Source organism: Pempheris klunzingeri, chromosome 21, assembly GCF_042242105.1.
Source record: "Pempheris klunzingeri isolate RE-2024b chromosome 21, fPemKlu1.hap1, whole genome shotgun sequence".
Taxonomy (NCBI): Eukaryota; Metazoa; Chordata; class Actinopteri; order Acropomatiformes; family Pempheridae; genus Pempheris; species Pempheris klunzingeri.
In genome coordinates this window covers 17,298,915-17,318,687 of record NC_092032.1, presented here as the reverse complement: position 1 = coordinate 17,318,687, position 19,773 = coordinate 17,298,915, and the positions used below count along the sequence as shown (strand labels likewise).

General features: G+C 40.1%; 1 protein-coding gene across 1 annotated transcript in view; it reads right to left on the bottom strand.

Annotated features, from left to right (window-relative positions):
• The window catches only part of cnksr2a (connector enhancer of kinase suppressor of Ras 2a), a 46,162-nt gene that overhangs the window by 23,608 nt on the left and 2,781 nt on the right, over positions 1-19,773 (bottom strand). Inside the window, exons 2-5 of the mRNA XM_070852910.1 lie at positions 9,029-9,192; positions 7,163-7,365; positions 2,003-2,090; positions 1,564-1,605 (exon numbers count right to left, since the gene is read on the bottom strand). Of these exons, the coding sequence (XP_070709011.1) occupies positions 1,564-1,605; positions 2,003-2,090; positions 7,163-7,365; positions 9,029-9,192 (497 nt within the window). The remainder of the gene's footprint in view (positions 1-1,563; positions 1,606-2,002; positions 2,091-7,162; positions 7,366-9,028; positions 9,193-19,773) is intronic.

Genomic DNA, 19,773 nt, shown 5'->3' with positions numbered 1-19,773 from the left:
TTGAGGAAACATTTTGAAGAGCTTGATGCTATATTGTCGGTGAACTTCAGCTTCATCACTCTTGTTTCTCCCAGAGGAATCAGAGTCATCCGCAGACGTTTGGACTTGGCATGGCGGATAAAGCACAGGTGGAACTAATAACATTGACGATGGCTCCGTTCCAGCAATTAGTGCAGTGCTGTGCAGTAATTAGTGGATGTATTAGTGACACCTGTGTTTGACAAGTCAACATGTCTGCCGTGGAAAAGGTCAATTACGCTTCAGCTGCCCCCCTCCCCCAGTTTGGGAACCACTGATCCATTTTTTTTCTGGAAGATGATGAGATACTGTTGAATCATCTTAAATGTCATTTTTAATGCTGTGGCCACCACAAACAAAATGACTCTCATTGCATCTCAAAGACTGAAATAAAACCAAATGGAGGAATTTAATAAGTATTTACACTCAAATACTGTACTTAAGTATGAATAACATTTTGAGGTACTTTTACTTGACTTGAGTATTTCCTTGTTGAACTACACTCCCAAGTCGGAATAACTGGACTTGTTCCTTGTCTTCTTATATTGCTGATGTTATGTGGATGCAGCATTAAGTATGTAGCTAGAGCCAGGGAGCCGTTAGCCTAGCTTAGCATAAAGACTGGAAGCAGGGGGAAACAGCTAGCCTGGCTCTTTCCAAAGTTCACAAGTTTAAGCTTAAAAGCAACTCTGACGGCAGAAATACATAAGGCATTTTTTTACCTGCTATTCAGACTCCATCCATCTGTTTTTCAGTTTCACTGTGTGCATATTAATTTTTTGTCCAAATGATTAAGGCAGTTGGTTATGCAGGGTTTGGAAGCGTATTCAATAATAACTGGGTTTGAATGAACTAATTAGGTTCTTTTAACAACAGCATCATGGATACAAAGTGATTTGAACAATGTAGAAACACCCACGAGGCTTCACTGCCTCTGGTACAATTAGGCATTTATTTGAATCATTTTTGACAAGTACAGTGTGTACTCACTGTACTGACTTTTTTTTACACAGTTTTATGTAGTCTTTACCTGTTGGAGGACCGCGTAGCCGCGTGTAGAGACTGCAAGGGACTACTGCACATCTGTGCCCCATGTATTTTTTTTATCATCAGTACACAAGCATAAGAGTAAACACAATAATTTTTGGTTTCAGGAGCATCCTCGCTGATTGGCAAGCAATCTCTGATTGATGACAAAAGTCCACAAAGTTACTGTGCGTTGCTGTTATTGGCTTGACTGGATAGTTGTTTCCCCTGCTTCCTGTCTTCATGCTAAGCTAAGCTAACCAATTCTCATCTGGTAGCTTCATATTTAACCACCAGATGTGAGAATCATATTGATCTTCTCATCTTACTGTGAAAGTGCATATTTCCCAAAATTCAACAAGATGTACTGTTGAGATTTATTCAAAAAGCAGATCCAGCTGGAGTTTCTGTCTTTGCGGAGCATTGTATGAGTGCATATGAGGAGATCAGTCAAAAAACTGACATTACCCATCAACACGGAACAAATAAGGGACAGCTGGACGAGGAAGCAGGACTCACCACATGAAGGATTTTGTTCTCCGTCTCAAACACCGTACAGTCCTGAGGGAGAAGCAGAATTTAATGTAGCGCGAGCAGAACATCCTGTCTTGCAAACACTCAAAAACACACACCATCTCACTGCTCGCTGTCTCCTCTGTATACTGTCTGGGCCTCACATTACTGAACCCTACACCTGCACACTCTATACCCTCGCAGATGAAAATACGCCCACACAAACAGACGCATTTATCTTTTATTTACACACACATCAGTCATACAAAAGACAGACTGTAAGGACATAAATAGCAAAGAATTGAGTCTCGCTTAAGGATGCAGAGAGTCTGAGGCTGCTGCATCACACCCACGCACACATACCGTTCTTGGGGGGATATGACAACCAAGGCAGACTAAGAGCTATCAGTCTTCAAAACACACAAGCGCAAACAATTCCACACACCTGCTGTACAATGGTGGTGAGCTCCAGGCAGAGCTGAATGACATTATTTCGGGTTACTGAGTAGTCTGCCACTGCAGCAAAGGGAGACCTGGGAGGAACAGATAACACACCAGCATGTCTTCAAATGTTTTCTGCTGCATTAGATAATGTACAGAGGAGATGGACAGGAGCATTGTTAGGGAGGCAGGTGTCGTGTGTGCACAAATACAGAAACACAAATTTATAGGGAGAACTTTTACGACTTATTCATGAGCAGATCTGTGACGTTGTTTGTACGTTATAAATCTGACAAGGTGCATTTGTATAAGAAAAGATTAAAAACACACGGATAAAGTGACAGATTTCAGAGTAAATGTTGTGTTTCTTTGTACTGTTTTTGCTGTTGCTCAATGAATCTACCAATTCTTGTTGTTAAAAGTCAGAAAATGTGAAAAATACTCTATGTGGCATCTTTAAATTGCTTGTTGTCACGGTTACAGGTTGCCGTTCATCACTAGTCAAGAGGTTGGTTCTTACCTGATGTATGGTAACTCTCTTCCCTGAACTAGTTTGGCTAAATTTCCTCATGAAAACCTTTAAAATGAGGCCTGAAACCTGAAATCCTTTCTTGTTGCTCGCAACCAAGCTGTTCATTATTTGTCGGGGCTTTTGGTAACTGGCTTGGTGACGGGCGAAGAGCTTAAAACAAACCATTTTACCAAATATATGGTAAAATGGCAACGCCAAGGTGATCAGTTTAAACAGAGAAAAGTGTTTAAGAAGCTGGAAACACATGTGAAAATGTGGTATTTCTGCTTGCAAAGTCACCGAAAGGGATTAAAGCTGTTAGTGACTGATTTTCTGTGGATCAGCTAATCAATTAATCAACTAACTTCAAGGGAAAATTTTCAGAAAATGCTAATTGGATTTTTTGTGGTGCAGCCACTGTAATTCAAGGAGCTGAGACACGGTGGACTTCCATTGGAATGAATGGAACCTCATTCATAAAACCAAGGCTGCACACGTGCTCAGGCCTCAAATGCAAACCCATTTATCGCACAGGGGACACTGGAGAACATTTTCCCTGACGTCTGGCCTCTTAAAGTGGGTATTGAACAGTGATATTCTTGCAAAGTGAAAAGGTTGACACAGCTCCAGTGAACGGATGAATAAAGCTGGATTGGAGAAGCCGGTAAATAGGCCATTTTCTTTCTGAGAGCATCAATTTACACACCTCTTACCGCCTGCTTGTCATTTCAATCCAGATTTTTGGAAACAAACAAACTAGTCGAGGCCTGGCTGCTCTTTTAGAAAGCTGAAATAAACCATGTGAGGTGGGTTATTAGACGACTGTGGCTTTATTATGCCATTACCATCCGTCCCCAAAGTCTCCCACATGTTTGCATGCATGGTGAGAGTTTCCACGGAGGTGTGTGCTTTCTGCTGTCAGCTTTGCTTTTATGAAAACCTTTTTTTTTTTCCCAATGAGAAGTGGGTCTTTAAAGCCCCTTTCTTTGTGCAAACACAATGTTTATAAATGAGGCCCCGGGCGTATTGTAACATAATAGACCATTCAGGTGTGAACAAGGTGCTGATGATAACAAACATGCAGCTAATGGGGTGCTAATGACTGCACACACACACGCAAACTGATAAACTGCACATACATACAGCAAAGTCATTATGGTTACACAGATAAAGACACATAGTGTTACTTTGCTGCATTGTTCTAAAGACCCAGATTAAAATTCGGCCACAGCCTCTAGTGTATGCTGTATCTGTGGTGTGTGTGTGTGATTTGGGTCATCAGTATTGAGGCTGTGTGCTATATATATGCAGGACCTAAGGCTACACAGACTGTTTGCTAACCGTCAGGCTCCAACCCTCAAACAACGCTCAGGAAACACTTTTTTCTGTCTCAGTGTCCAACTATGTGAGGTGAACGGCATTTAGGGTAGTTTAAGGTCCTAAAACTTCTTTGAGTCATAGATCAGTTAAATCTGACAACACAGACACGATTATACATTATAGTCTATATATTTGCTTAGAAATCACAGAGAAAAGATGCTCCTGATACTCCTGAACTTGCCTTTGGATCATCTAAGGTACACACTGACGCCAGTATATCCAGGAATTAACGTCTATATTGGACGACTCAGCATTTTATGATTAATGGCCAACGCCAACGTTCAGTGCTGATGTAGAAAGTGTGCAGAGTGTAGGATTGTCTTACTTTTGACCAATTATAATCATAATTGATTGGCCCTAACTGCAGTCTTTCTATCATCATGCACAGATATTGCAGAAACAAAGAGTATTAAAAACTTTAGCAATGAACAAAATCTTTGTCAAAATACTTCTAAATATAAATATAAAGTAGCACAAATAGTAATAGTCGCCACCGACACTGATATTTGTCAAATTTATCATCACATTTTTAATTTTCAGCTACTCCCCTGTGGGTGTCATTGATTCTCTTGATCCCCTTGGTATCCTTCAGTATCCCCCAAATTTTGATCAAAATTTTAAAGTCTGCTCATTCACTACGTTGGTTAAAACTAGTGATTAAAAAAAAAAGTACCACTGCTGCATTTTGAAGCTGTCTGCAAAATACATCACACATAAACTGTAGTCTCTGTGGCCATGTTATTAATTCATAGGTAGGTGCTCTCAAATGTGCATATAAAGAGGACCAGAGAGAGTTCAAAGAAAGAAAAATACTGCAAATTTCAGCCACCGTGGATGATAATTTCCCTTTTCTCTGTGACAGATTTAAAGAGGGACGGTTTGCCTTCTGCACGGTTTGTACAAGAAAGTATATATATAAGGAGGCATCAGGGTATCAGAGGGAGGAAAAAGAGGATCCAGGCTTTACCCACACTGTTATTTTATACATGAGAAGGTTGCAAGAATGTCTTCTCAAGTCATTTACAGAGAAACTAGAAAGCGCTGCTGCCTGAGAGCCCTGAGAGGTCTAATAAGCCGCAATCAGGGAGGGATGAAAGTTCAGTTTTAACAGGATTTATGCTAATTTGCTGCTGTTGTAAACCTTTAGGAAGGACTCATCTTGTGAGTATTACTACAAGAGAGACTGTAGCCCAACATGCTTTGAAATTCTAACCTTTTCCACATCGTTAGGGTCTATTAATGAATTCAACCCATCATCCACCACGCTGCTCTTGTTTTACTCGCTCATTTCTTATTCCTCTGCAGTAGAAATCAATTTTAGGAGATGAGATTTCATTGAAATCAGAGCTGTAGTGGGATCATATGCGTGCAAAATGTATCAGTGTGCCCTCACACAGCTGGAAAATGCTCTTTTCTCCACATTTGGCATGTGTAACATGCAGGATAAACATATAAAAAGGAGTCTTTGACAATGCCTGAACACACAGTTATGTCTCAGATTTGGAGAATGGAGAGCATGAAGCGCCGGCCCTGCTGAGTCTATCCCTTTCTCAATGTCGCTTTGCCATTTACAGTTGCATCACCGTGCGTGGGCTTAAGAGTGTGTGTGTGTGTGTGTGTGTGTTCTTGCATAATTGTGTGTGAGTGTGTGCAGATGTGGGTGTGTGTGAGTGTGCGTTTGTGCGAGCGGCGTGGGTGTATCTACGGGTCTGAGTGTGCGTGGCTCTATAAGCTTTTGTGTGTCTGGATGGCCTGAGGACAGATGTGGGTGCCTGGCATTTCAAGAACCGATGTCAGAGACCTTTAGTTCTGTTTCTGATGCGTGTGTCGTGTGCAGGAGATCGAGTCGAGTCATGAATAAATAAAGTGACAGAGAGACGAGGAGAGCGAGGGAGAGGAACATGGTGAGAAAAAGTTCTCACATTATTCCCTTGGAAAAAAAGAAACATTTCTTCAAAGAGGTCAACAACCAACAGCTGCAGGAGGGTTCGTGTTGCCGACTGAAGCTTTAGTTGTACAAACACAAACAAAGAAAACCTTCAGAGACAATAGAAGGAAGATTTAGAGCTCTGCTCTCTATATCATCTACATTAGGGCAACAGCTAATCATTATTTTTTCATAGACCTTTTGGATTAATTGATTACTAGTTTAGTCAAGTCAGAAAGTTCTGAAGTTTCTATTTCCTCAAGCCCAAACTGAAAGTTGTCTTGTTTGGTTCAAATCAACAGTATAAAACCCAAAAATTCAGTTTATGGATTGTGGGTACTGTATGTATATGTACTGCTCGCCTTGTAATTTTGATTTCTTGTATGGTTTCTATTTGTGTTTTTGTTGTTACTTTCATTCTATACACTTTAAATCGTTTTTTTCTTTTCTCTATTTAAGTGCATCTATCTCTGTCCCTGTGCCGCCCCACAGTGGGGATCAATAAAGGCTTATCTTTATGTCCGACTCCACCCGTCTTCCTTTCTGGGTTTCCAAATGGAAGCGCCCACTCCACCGTCAGCCAAAGAGAGTGATGTAGGTGAGAGCGCTGACGCCCTCCGCTCCCTCTGCCCCACACACAGTCACACAGGCAGTTCACTGGCTGTGCTGGGCACACACAGGAGCATGGTTGTGTGATTCTGATGAGGCATGAGTGCCTCTAAGCACCGTGGTAAATCAATTCTCTGATGAGCAGTAGCTTGTTTGTCATCGTCAACAGAAACATGTTACCCTGCACAGATCTGTCTGTCTGTCTGCTTGTGTCTGTGGCTGCTCGTCTCTCTCGCTCACACACACACACACACACACACACACAAGCGGACAGGCAGATAGATGGAGAATCATGCTCATGTATGTATAAAGGGAATCAAGGGGCTTCGTGGTGCTACGGCCACCTGAAGGCTAACAAACATAGCGACAGAGTTTAAAAAACAAAGGCGCTGAATGATTAATCAACACTAAAAATTGTTGCCAGAAGAATGATTAATTTCTGTGTATTTGATTCATACTGTAATTGGACCATAACTATTCTGAAATTAAAAGTGGTGTTAACATGTGCACCTTCCTGGCCACAAAACTAAACTACAACCTCCTACTACTTTTAATTCCAAGTCAAAAATATCAGGAAAGTCAGTGAGAGTGCCGTCGACTTTAGTGTGAAGAACTACAGAAGTAACAACATTTGCACAAATATGTAACAATAGTGAATGAAACAACAATAAAAAACTTCTGATCTGCACATTAAGTCATCAGAACTGTGTCAGGAGAGCAGCCTGTAAACAAATTACCTGTCCAGCCAGGCTAGCAGGCTCTTAGCAGCGGTAATGAGGTCGACCACGGAGGTCAGCAGGTCGTTGGGGAGCCGCCGTGAGGTCCTGCTCTCTGATTGGCTGCTGCGGCGGCGTCCGGAAATGAAGTTCTGCAGGTTTTTGGCCGAGGCGCCGAGTTTGTGAGCCAGAGTCCTGACGCTCTCCGTCTCCAGACCTGAGTTCTACACACAAACACACACAGAGAGACATCAAGAAAGATTAGCCGAACCTCCAGACAGTGAACCATCATGAATACAAATGAGAATCTTAATTGTCAACATGTTTACCAGTATATCTTAAGAAGTCTGGCGCATATTAATGACTTAAATTACATATTCATAGAGAGGAGGTCATCGCACTGACTGCAACAGGGCAGTAAAGCAGAATTTATTACTTATTATTTAAAACACCTTAACTCCTTGTTATTTATACATGTTTATATCCATCCCATACATTACAACAATGACAAAACAATGGCACACAGAAGGAAGACGATGCAAAGGTGATTATTTTAATTATCTATTATTATTAAGTTCCTCAAGAGGGCACCTGGTTTACATGTCACTTTTAGTATTTAAATAGGACTTGGACTTTTTCCTATTTGTCAAATTGTATTTTTACATGATAGTTAGGAGAGAGAATATCAAACTTGACAGGTACCACGCCCCCTTGACCTTTGTCAAGTTTGTTATTAATACCCACCCTGGTCAGAAGTTTTATTTATTTATCTATTTATTTTTTTAAATATCCATACTGTGTGTTCTCTTTGGACCTTAATTTAGGAGTAGCTTTATTACAAATAGTGATTTAAATGACTGGATTCTAACACGATGATTGTGTGCCTCTTTGGAGGTCTGGTACATTCATTAGGAGCATCTTTCTTACAATAGTGATTTACGAGTGTTCAGTCCTCGTCTGGTACCTTCATTTGAACGGAAGGCTCGACTAATTGGCATCCTCTTTGGTACCCTCAGGTGTCTGTTTGGAATCTGCTGAGTTAATTTAGTAGCTTTATTACAAATAGTGGTTTAAATGAGTGGTGGTGCTGTCTTTAAGACTACTCAGACCTCATCTGGTACCTTCATTTGAACCGTGTCCTCTATGATACCCACAGTTCAGTTCAGGTGTCTGTTTGGGGAAGCTTTAATAAAAACAGTATACATAAGGTTTCTGAATGTTGGCAGGATCTCCTTCGCTGAAGTGCTTTTCTGCAGGCACTCGGATGTTGGACATGTTCTCTTTAGTTCTGCTCGTAGCTACTGTGCCGTTACTGCACTGAGTTTTTAAACGCTTCTGTGATTCTTTGAAATGTTCCGGTTATAAATCAATCATCTAATTAAATTTAGGAGTAGCTTTATTACAGATAGTGATTTAATTGATTGGATTCTAACATGATGTGTGTGGAGGGGGGGGTCAGAGGTCAAGGGGGCATGGTACCTGTCAAGTTTGACAAAAGGTCTTCATGTCTATTTGAATTAACGAAATATAAAAATCAAGCTAGTTTTCACACATTATTATCCATTTTGGTTTAATATATTTATAATCTGACAAGATCCCTCAGCGGCCAATAATTCCCTGCCAATCCTCCCATTTTTCACATCATTATAGATTTTAAATTAACAGTTTTAGGGGATTTAAAGAGGATTTAAAGAGCCATTTTTCATAGTTTGCTATTGTGACAATTAGAACATGCAAGGACTTTATGCAGTGTAGTGACAATTTACTTTTTATCACTTTGTGCATTCAAGCAGAACATGAACACATCAACAGCTGCACCCATAAAGATGGCCAATGAGACTACAGCGCTGCACTGAAGCTTCAAAACACACACACACACACACTCACCAGAGCACAGAGCAAGTCGACAGCCTCCAGAATGAGCTCCTGGTGTCCGATGCGAGAGACTCCCAGCTCCTCCAGCTCGGCGTGGCTAATCCTCAGCAGCCTCTCCCCGCACACACCTCCACGCTCAAACACACACACATATTGCTGCAAGCAGTCATCCAGACCTGCAGCAAACACACATATTATTAGGGTTACTCACAATAAACAGACACAGATTCGTTCCAAAGTGAGATCACGACCACAATGAAGAGAAACAAATCTTTGTTCCTTCTTTTTTAGGGACTGAAAACTTGTTGTTGTTGAAAGAGTCTTCTATTAAACTCCTTTTTAGATAGTACCATAGTAAACTTGAAATATCCTGGATTCATAAAACATTTTCTACATTTTGTTGAGATGATTTATCATGTGGATTCACTAAATTAAATCTGTACTGGAAAAAACATTTAACATTTATCATTCTAGTCTATAATTTAGAACTAAAATCCTCAACAGTTGGAAAAAAAACACATTTTGATATGTTTCAAGACATTTCGAGGAGGATGTGTCAAAAAACTCAACTTGTTTGTTGTTGCTTTTCAAAACACAGCGAAATGCATTTCACTTGTTCACTTGCTAAACTGGGGCTAAAGTTACTAATTTACACATCCAGCAGTTAAAGAGAGACATCTGCAGTTACTTGGAGTTGTGTTTGTGTCTATCTGATGACATCTAATATCAACTATCCTTTTAGCTCTGTCTTTGGTCTCCTCCACATCCCAAAGTTGAAATATGTGGCTCTTTAGCTGCTAAATGCTGCAACATGTTCATTTGGTGCTGGTCAAGTAACGAACAGTGGGGGTTTATTTTTGCTAAAAACAGCTGCTGCTACATCTGGAAACGACACCACTGAGATCAAGAAATACAAAAACAGTGAGCATCACATTGTTCAATAAAACAATGAGCTAAAACACTACAATACTCCATAGTTAAGTGCTCAGTCTCTGTGGGTTCATCACTACAAGCTGTCTCTTTCATTTGAGTCAACACTAATATAAAAATATTCATTAGAGCAGATTTGAGAACTCGATTATAAACAAAAACGACTTCGGAAGGAAGCTTCTTGCAGCAATGATACAATATTTATCAGCTATTTTGGGTGTAAAAAGTGAAGTAAACTTAATATATCTTTTATGTGCTTTCACTACCTCACATTTCAACACACTTCCTTCTGAAACACCATTATTCTGCACCATTGTGGCTACACTATTGGAAGTGTGTTTATATCTATGTTACTGCCAGGAAGGATACCTGTTTTTATGGTTATTGAGCGTACACATGAGGTAGATAAAAAAGTATAGGTTCCTGAGCACAGGAAGGGAATCTCATCCCAACAACCCCATCTCTCCTCATGACCCATCCACACCACTTCAACATGTTCACTCCCTGATCAATGAGCAGACGTGTCTCTACATGAAATTATAGGTTACAGGCTCTAGTCCAGGAGCGCTAATCAGCTTTATTCACCATACTTTTCCCCAGCGTTTTCCCTCCTCAGCCTATAGGGAGGGCAGATTGCCGTCGGCCTGCACAGGAAATTGGTAGGCACATTATTAGTTATTCGAGTTTGTCTCAGATAATACAGCAGCTGCTGTGTCATGCTTTTGAGACATTTCAGCTTGTTTGCAGTTTTGTAGATTTCATCCTGAAACGGTTTCAAAACCACAACAGGATGAGGTAACTATATAACATACAGTTTGTTTGAAGAGACACACAAGAGGCATTTCAGGTCTTGTGTTGCTTTTTCTTTTTTTCCCATAAGGCAGAAAACATTTTGTTCCTGTCCATTTGTGAGCTACGAGTGTGACATTGAGAGACTCTGAGATCATAAAATGAGCATAAATTGAGAAAGAAAAGAAAGACACATCCTGTTTTTATCTCTCCCACAGTGCTAAAGGCACTGATGAAGAAGATCAACAACATTTGGACTTGTATGATGATCAGGCAACTTTACCAAAACCTAAAATTGTACCAAAGCTCTCAACTTGACTTTAGAGGACCCTGCTGGTGATGTTTGCAAATTTTAGCTCACAACTGCAAATTGTGTATCTCAACATTGTTACTGACTATAAGTGTGTAATCCATCACTGTGGACATCTAGTCTGCAGTAAATGTTGTCAATCTCACATCGTCATTGCTCGGTAATTGAAAAGTCTGCATTGCATTACCTTCCAACAACAATGTAAGTACATTGTGATGAATTATAACTTCAACAACCTTCAACAGTCTGTTATTCAATTTTTATCTTGAATGGAAGCCAATGAATGCAACAAACTCAACAACAAAACATGTTTGTCATTGCCCTCGAAATGACCTATATTTGCATTTTCTGCTGGAAGGACAACACTGTTTACCAGTATTTATGTCTGTTATCTGATCTGCCTCCACTAATCTTAAGGCATGGGTTTGAAGAGGTGAGGTGTGGAAATGATTCAGTTAGCTTTAGTGCCATTTTCACTGCAGTGAGCAGCTGATGTTAGCATGTTGCATCTGATCGAGGAGGCTTGGTGACATACATGTAAAATGATTACACGCAGAACGAGTTGGTGAGCTTACTGCCAACATGATAGCAACAGAGTGCTGCAGGGATCACAAATCAGCACGAATAAATCACCAAGTATCTTGTTACAAAATACTAATACTCGTTGGTAAAATGTTTCAAAATAAAATACAAAATACTAGCATGATAACTTTATTAAAATACAAGTAATTGGTTATTTGTAAATACAGAAATATATTGTGTTGCCATGTCATAGATTTGAAGAGGCAAAGCGACCACTGACTGACTGAGTGAACAGTTAATCACGGCTGAACAAGTGCGAACGACACAAAGGAGTGTCATTACAGCAGAGCACATCCACATGGAAAATTGAACGACACAACACGATGTGGTATATGACATGATGCATGGTACTTTATATATGATTGTTCAATAGTTATTCAATGTGCACCAAACGCCAAAGCAGCTTTTTCCCTCAAGCTACTATTCATGAGCATGGATGGTCATGAGGGACATGAATGAGTTCACAATGAGCACATTGCTGAGCCCACTAGGACCTGTCACTTGATTCACTCACAAAGATTGTAATTAGCTTAATTGTTGTACAGTTTGTTTCTATCATTTGAATCTGTGGATAGAAATGTCTCTTATTTGAGATTAAAATGACATATTAAATAAATGTACAAATACAAGCTTTAAGAGTATCTCATTACAAACTACATATTATTTTTTCTGTTTTTTGTGATTAAATACATTTTTTACATTTATTTGAAATTTAATGGCATATTTAAAGATGTAGGGGGGAAAAAAAGCTTGTCTTAGGCTCACTTAACTAAGTTATCTAACCCAAAACCCATTCAAAAAAACCCACTGACATCAGTGTTAGTCCCTTTATTTTCTCTGTACTGCTCCTTTACTTCTTTCTGACATTATGTTCACCATTGCACACTATTACGTTCAATAAAAAGTCTGCTAACTCCTGTCTCTAATCATTGCTCTTTTGTGGAGCTCCGACACAGCAGATCAAATAAAAGTGAATTGCTAATAAGCTAGAACAGCTTCATCCATTTTGGACTCTATGTTCTCTCAAAGACAGACAAACAGTTTCCCATTGTTCACCGGTGCAAAGTTGCGGTTCAAAGTTCATTAAAGTTAAACTCAAATTGAAAAATGTGTACGAATTTACTCTTCAAAGGACCAAACACAAACTCTGTACCTGAAACAAGAGTCTAGAGGCTGGAACAAAAGGGTAATGGGTGGGCAATCAGGCAGCCACCCAGGTAACACAGGTTTACTCTCTGCTGGATTGTGTAATGTCTGTGTTGTGAGTGGGACGGTCTCTCTCTAGATCTGCTGCTGTGTGAGCGTGCAAGCGGGTGGGTGTATGCATCGTTACTGTGTGTGTGTGTGTGTGTGCCTGTGTGTGTGTGTCTTCGTCTGGTCTGGTCGGGTTTGCTGAGTCAAAGGAAAGCAGATCAAGACAGAGCCGCTCAGCTGCAGCCCCTGGCTCCCAAAACAATGAATGTATCCAGCTTCTAACCTCTTAACAAACAGCCAACTGGCAAATACACACACTCCAAACACACACACACACACACCTCTGAGGAATGAGCATTGATTTCCCCCGCTTCGAGTCCCTGCTTCATAATACACTCATCTATCATAACCACGCTAACAAAGATGGGGGGGGGACAGGAGGGGAAGAGGAGGAAAGGAAAAAGGAAGACGAGGAAAAGAAAGAACCTCATAAGCCAGCTGCTAAATTGCATGCAAACTATTTCACAGACACTCACACACACACACACACAAATTCCATCTTTCATCAGCAACGAGCAAACAGCATTTGTCGCTTTCTGCATCCTCTCATGGCTTCCTCCCCTGCCTCAGTCACCACGTCTGAAGTCTAAATGAAGCGTCAAGTTCCAAAAAGCCATATATATCACACCTGAAATCCATCAACATTTAAACAATGCTCCACGCTATCTTTTAAAACATGAACAAACAAAGCTTTTATGATCTTGAAATGAAATTCTGGCAATCAATTTTGAAGATAAGGCATCGTCTTTTCGCTATCACCTCATTTTGGATGTCGAATTGATTCCACTATCTGGAGCCCTGAACACTTAAAGTCGATGAGCGATATCTCAGCTCACAGCTTCCACTGACAAGCATGAAAGGATTTGATAAGAATACAGACATCAAACCACTCAGATGTGATTTTTGTGTGGCGTCCACCCTCAACGTTCGGCGAAGGTCACTCGAGGTGCACTAAAGGTTCAGAGAAATCTTTGACGAGAGGATAATCCACTATGTGAGACATGTTTGCATATATACAGATGTGTTCTTGTGCTCATGACTCGTCCATTTTATGCAGTTCTTGCACTTATACTTCACAACATTTCAGAATAAAATACTGTAAACATTGTACTGGACTTCAACCATATTATAGCTATATTCACTTGTTACTATGAAGATTTTACATATAGACTTAGACTTAGACTTAGACTTCTTTTATTGATATAAAATATATCATATCATATAGATATATCATATAAAACATAAGTTTTAAGGTTGATACGACTCATTTCTGTGTGTTAGGAGCAGAGCTAAAGGCAGGAGGAGCTTAACGTAAACACTATAAACAGGAGGATACCACCAGGTAGCATTTTTAAAACTCACTTATTAACAAGTTGTATCTCATTAGTTTAATCTCTAGACAAAGAAACAACAATTTGTGATTTGAGGGAGAGTCTGTCATGTTAAAGAGTTTTATATACCATGTTAATTAGTAAGTGTTAGTAGGTTTTTTTTATTTGACTTTGGATAGCGGAGGGCTAGCTGCTTTTCTCTTTCTCCATTAATTATACTAGCTTCACACATAAGCATATTCTGAAATGTTAAACGCTCCCTTAAAGTGGCAAGAATCAATATTTTTATGATAATAATGCATCAAATAATGAAGCATTCGCTTGTAGTGATGAACCTGCAAAGAATTATCACCTGAATCTGCAGCTCCCCTAAGTTTTACGAAGCTTTATAGTGAGGTTCAGCTCATTGTTTCGCCTTCCAGGCTGCAATGAGCCATATTTCAGGAGTTGGTGGAGACCAAAAACGAGCTAAAAGGAGTGTGAATATTGGACTAATATTCACCAGATGGACACAAACACATCAACTTATTTCTGCCGCCCCCAAGTGACCAAAGAAATCAGTTACTAAGGTTTAATTCTGCAACAGTATATTAAAAGATAAAAAATAGCTCCATCTTAGCCAGCTGCAATATCAAAATGCTGTAAACATGATAATAGATCACTACTAATAATCCAATAATATAATATAAATACTATACACTTTGCTGCTCACTCCTCCATACCTCCAGATACTGAAAGCAGGACTATGTGGCAACTCTGCACTCTTGTTTTGGTGGTATTTTTCATTGCATGGGCTAGGTCCAATTACAAAAATCAGTAGATAATGTCCATGGTACTGGAGTAATTTGTTCAGCAATCACATATGGGTGTAATTATGTGTATTTTTGTGGTATTGTAGCTATTTTTACTCAAGTAAGGCGTCGAAGCACTTTTTCCCCTCTACCAGCGAGACGTGCCTTTTAATGAGTGTTAATAGTGGCTGATTCCTAATAGACGTGAAGCTGATTAAAACAATGTTGGCTCTCACAGGCAAAGTGTTACTATTGCTGAGAGAGGCAGAGAGGCAGAAGAGGAGATACACTGTGTAGCAAAAGTTCACTGTTAATCAGCATCGCTTATCACTGGCAGTGAGGGAAAGCGTGAATGCCCTGAATACTGATGAGTCAAATTGTTAGTGACATCTGCAATCGCACACCCAGGCCCACTGAAACAGAAGCTAAAACAGTTATATATACATACTGTATAATGAGTGCTGCATAGCATTCATCGTTTTACTGCTGGTTGCTGTAGTTCTCAACCTTTTTCTGTCAAACATACCCCCACGGGAACTCACCAACACCTTCGTCAGCACTGCCGTTTATTTCAACTATTTCTCCATTAACTTCCACTACTGACATTGTTTATGGCATTTGTATTTCACCCAGTTACTTTAGTGAGTCACCATTTATTGATGACTTTTACAGTTTGAGCGGTTTATTATTTTAAGATAACTGTTTGGACTCTTTATCCATTCCTAACTAATGATTTAATTTATTAGTTATTGCTTTTAACTATTCTCAAATGTATCTTTTCTAACTACCATTTAGCTAATAATTTGTTTGTTTGTTTTAAAAAAAATTTAATCATAATTTTTTCTTATTTCTAATTTTTTTTATTAGCTGTACCCCAGGTATTAAGTACACCTGCTTACTGTATTATTGTCCTACCTGGGAAACAAGTATCCCTGGTTGTTACTGCATCCAATCAAAATGCTAAAATGTAGCCGCTCATGCTTTTCTATAAATTGACAACCACACTGTGTCTGCCTGTGGGGGTTTGTATAATGGTGTCTAATCTGTATAATCATGCACTCATATCTCTGTATGTACAGTATATGTGTGCATGTGTCAGAGAAAGAGTTCATGTGTGCGCATGTGTTTGACTGCTACAGAAAAAGTGTGATTCATAGCTGACTCACACACTTAACTCCCACAGAGGCACACTTTTCACAACAGCAGGCAAGCCAAACTCCCACAAACACCCTCTTTCTCTCTGTCACACACACACGTCTAATAAAACTAGATTTTGCGGTGACTTCTGGGATGTTCAAGAGTCCTATAAAAGATCTGGCCCTCCCAGTCGGGTTATGTGTCATCAGTTCCAAGCACTCTGAAGCTTCGGTAACAATAAAAGTTAGATGAGTGTTCACTGTGTTCCTGGGATTTGTAAATGCGGGATGTTAGAAGCCCTGCGGCTATCAAAAGTGAGTTTATGGCAGGAAGGTTTCTAATTTGAATCCCAGTGTTGTGTGGAAGGATTTTGCATGGGGTAAATAAAACAGGCATACTCTATAGTAAACAATGTAAATGCTAGTATTTACTGGAAGTGTTGCTACTTTTTTGCCTTTTCAGGTTGACCTCAGCTACAAAGTCGTCTGTATTACTCTTCTCTCCCTATCACGTAATCTTATTCCAACACAATTAGGCATGCTAACACCAAAACAAAAGAGTGCAGCTTTGCAACGCTGCAATGCAACTTTGATCCAGGACTATGCTACAGCAAGAAAACGAGTTGAAATTTTTTCTCCTTGGAAAAGTCAATAAACAAAACACCAATCTCTGTCAAACAGGATTAAATCTAGTAGCCTGTAAATATCTGTTCCCATCTGGTCTTTATAACTAGAAAAATGTCAATTAAATTTCCACCAATGCCATGAGCACAAAAAGTTTGCAATGGAACAAAATTATTAAAGTTCAAATTACATTCTGAGCGAAGACAAATTAAGTTATAGAACATTACAGTGCAGTTAAAATGGAGCTGTATTGTGGTTTGTGGTCTTGAGGGCATATTTCTTAATCGTGCAATGCAACATTTCAGGGAAAAGTAACTATTTGCTCTGTGAAAATATTTGCTGATAGTAAAAAACCCAGAGAATTATCATCCAACTCTGCAGCTCCTCTCAACTCCACAGAGCATTTTTAGCTAGCTAGCTAGCTAAGCTTGTTTTAAGGTCACGGACCATCATTTTACTCACTGTTGTTACCATCAGCCTTGTGTTGCCTGCAAAAAAGCTCTCATAAACCCACAGTACATTTGCTGCTCAACACCAGACAGCAGACAACATTAGCAGCAAGCTGGTGAGTGCAGTATGTGGTGGCGAACAAAAACAGAGCTAAAAGAGAGTATATTGAGAATATTGGACTTCAATTTGTTGGGTGGCCAGAAACATGAATTTGGTGGCAAACGAGACAAAAGCAAGCTACTTATTTCTATCAAGCCATCATTAATTTTACTGGCTGAAATGACGGCTACCAATGTAACTAGCTAGCTAATTAAGCCACCATTACCTCAATAAATTGATTTTGCCAACAGAAGCTAGCTGCTCTATAGCTCGCTCTGTCCTTTTTGTCGATTGGTTGGTCCACAAATATTTCCCCACCCATTGATGGCCACTGATGTGTGAAGGTATGTGAATGTGTGGGTGTGTTCATGTCATCTAGCTAAAAGGAAGCACGGCATTTGGAGTGGCCTATTGCAAAAAGGCACATAGCGTCCAAATGAATTCTCAAAATTGCACAAGATTTTGTGAGAGGTTTGTCGTGAGCCAGAGGAAAGCTGATAAAGTGTTCATGCCAACTGGCAAAAAAGGGGGCGTGGCAGTGGGTGTGGCCTGTAACAAAAAGGCATGTAAATCCTAAACGGATTCATGTCACAGAGCCAAACTTTGCAGAAAGACGCACATGCACTCACAGATAGACAGACATGCATATATACACACACACTTTTATTGGTGACAGCTACACTTTAGCCATGGTCCTTTTCATAGAACATGAACCAATTGTTGTGGGAGGCATCATTGCATTTAGCTGGAGTAGTTTTCCTCACTTTCTTTGGCCAAATATACAGTATAGAAGGAACTTCACATGTGGTTGCAGCTATTGTGAATTTGTGCTTGTTAATGTTTTGAACTGACTTGTTTTAAAACAAGTTAACAGTCTTCATTCTCACCAGTTGCTGATCGATTTGGAAGCCATGGAAATTAAGAAAAAGTTCTTGTATTGCAGTGAAAACCTAAGTGCACCTGTACCAAACTGTTACAATGTCAATTAACAGTAGGCTACTGTAATTATATAGATTTGTCTCCATTAAGAATGCTCTCTAAACCTTTCACCTTTACTCTAACAGTTCTGCCTGTTAATTTATGCGATGGAATAGGGTTTAAAACGAGAAAATCACTGAACACAACATTAACTGATGCATTCAAAAACATTGAGTTTGATCACTGAGCCTGCTACAGTATGTAAACGCCCCGAGCCAGAACTGTATCTCGCTTGAGCGACTTTTACAGGCCTGCTCTGGCCTCTGAGTGACCAAAACAGTTTGATTCCCTTACGCCACGCTTGTTTGCTCAGCACACGCAAATGAACCCAGAAAAAAATACGCAGTCTGATTTCTGATGAAAACCGGCGAATGTTTTAAGTAATTTAAATCCTCATGAGTCTCATCATGTCTCATCATAAAGTCTAAAAAGATCAAGCCCGCAGACCAGAAACCCTCTGATCCTAAAGGCTGTGACTATCACTCTGGCAGCTTGTGGTGTCATCAGAAGTGCTTGCATGCTTTCACGGCAATTTCACTGCTGATTTTCAAGTCTAGCAATCAAATTCATGCAAGGGAAATGAGGTAAAATGTTGCCCGGCTTCCTGCGTGAACAAATGATAACAAGACAAGACGTGAGGCAAAATTCCCAGCATTCCCAGCGATGTACTGTAAGTTCTCATATTCCTATTGAAGTGCGCCACTCCCATATTGTTTTAGCCTCTGCCGTGCCAATGCAACAGTGTCGCCAAGCCAACAAAGCCCAGACCTTTTGGCCCCAAACGCCTGTGGCATATGTGATCTGTACATGTTATTGTACACACACACACACACTGACATGCACACACACACACAGAAATACAGTACAGTATATCATGTTTCCCTCTGTCGCCACAGACACACCCAAAAGACCCAGCATGAACCAAATACCACACCAAGGCATGCCACGTGTGTTGTGTGTATGAGCATGTAAGTGTGTGTGTGTGTGTGTGTGTGTGTGTGTGTGTGTGTGTGTGTGTGTGTGTGTGCAAGCGCAATTGTCCGAGGACCCGAGTGGAGCCTTCTGTTCAGAGCGGGTGTGTGTGTGTCTGTCAGCTGTTCTGCACAGACGGTCAGAGACGAACAACTCACCATCCACCCACCCACTGATTACACACACACACACACACCAACTATACACACACAAACACAAACACACACATCACACATACACACGTACACAGGGGCACACATAAACACATGCCATATGCACATGACCAACCAATAACCCATCCAGTGACGAGGCTCTGAGAAACTGACACAGTACATCATGTAAATAAACCTTTGTCACGATTTCTGTTTGGATTTTATTGAAGCGTGTGAGTCAGTCGATTTCCTGACCTGGTTTTTATGCGTTAAGCAGACATGATGAATAACAATTATTGCTAATATTAGTTGTTGTTATTAGTCATTTTTCTAGTTAATGTGGAGGGAGGGAGGGAGGG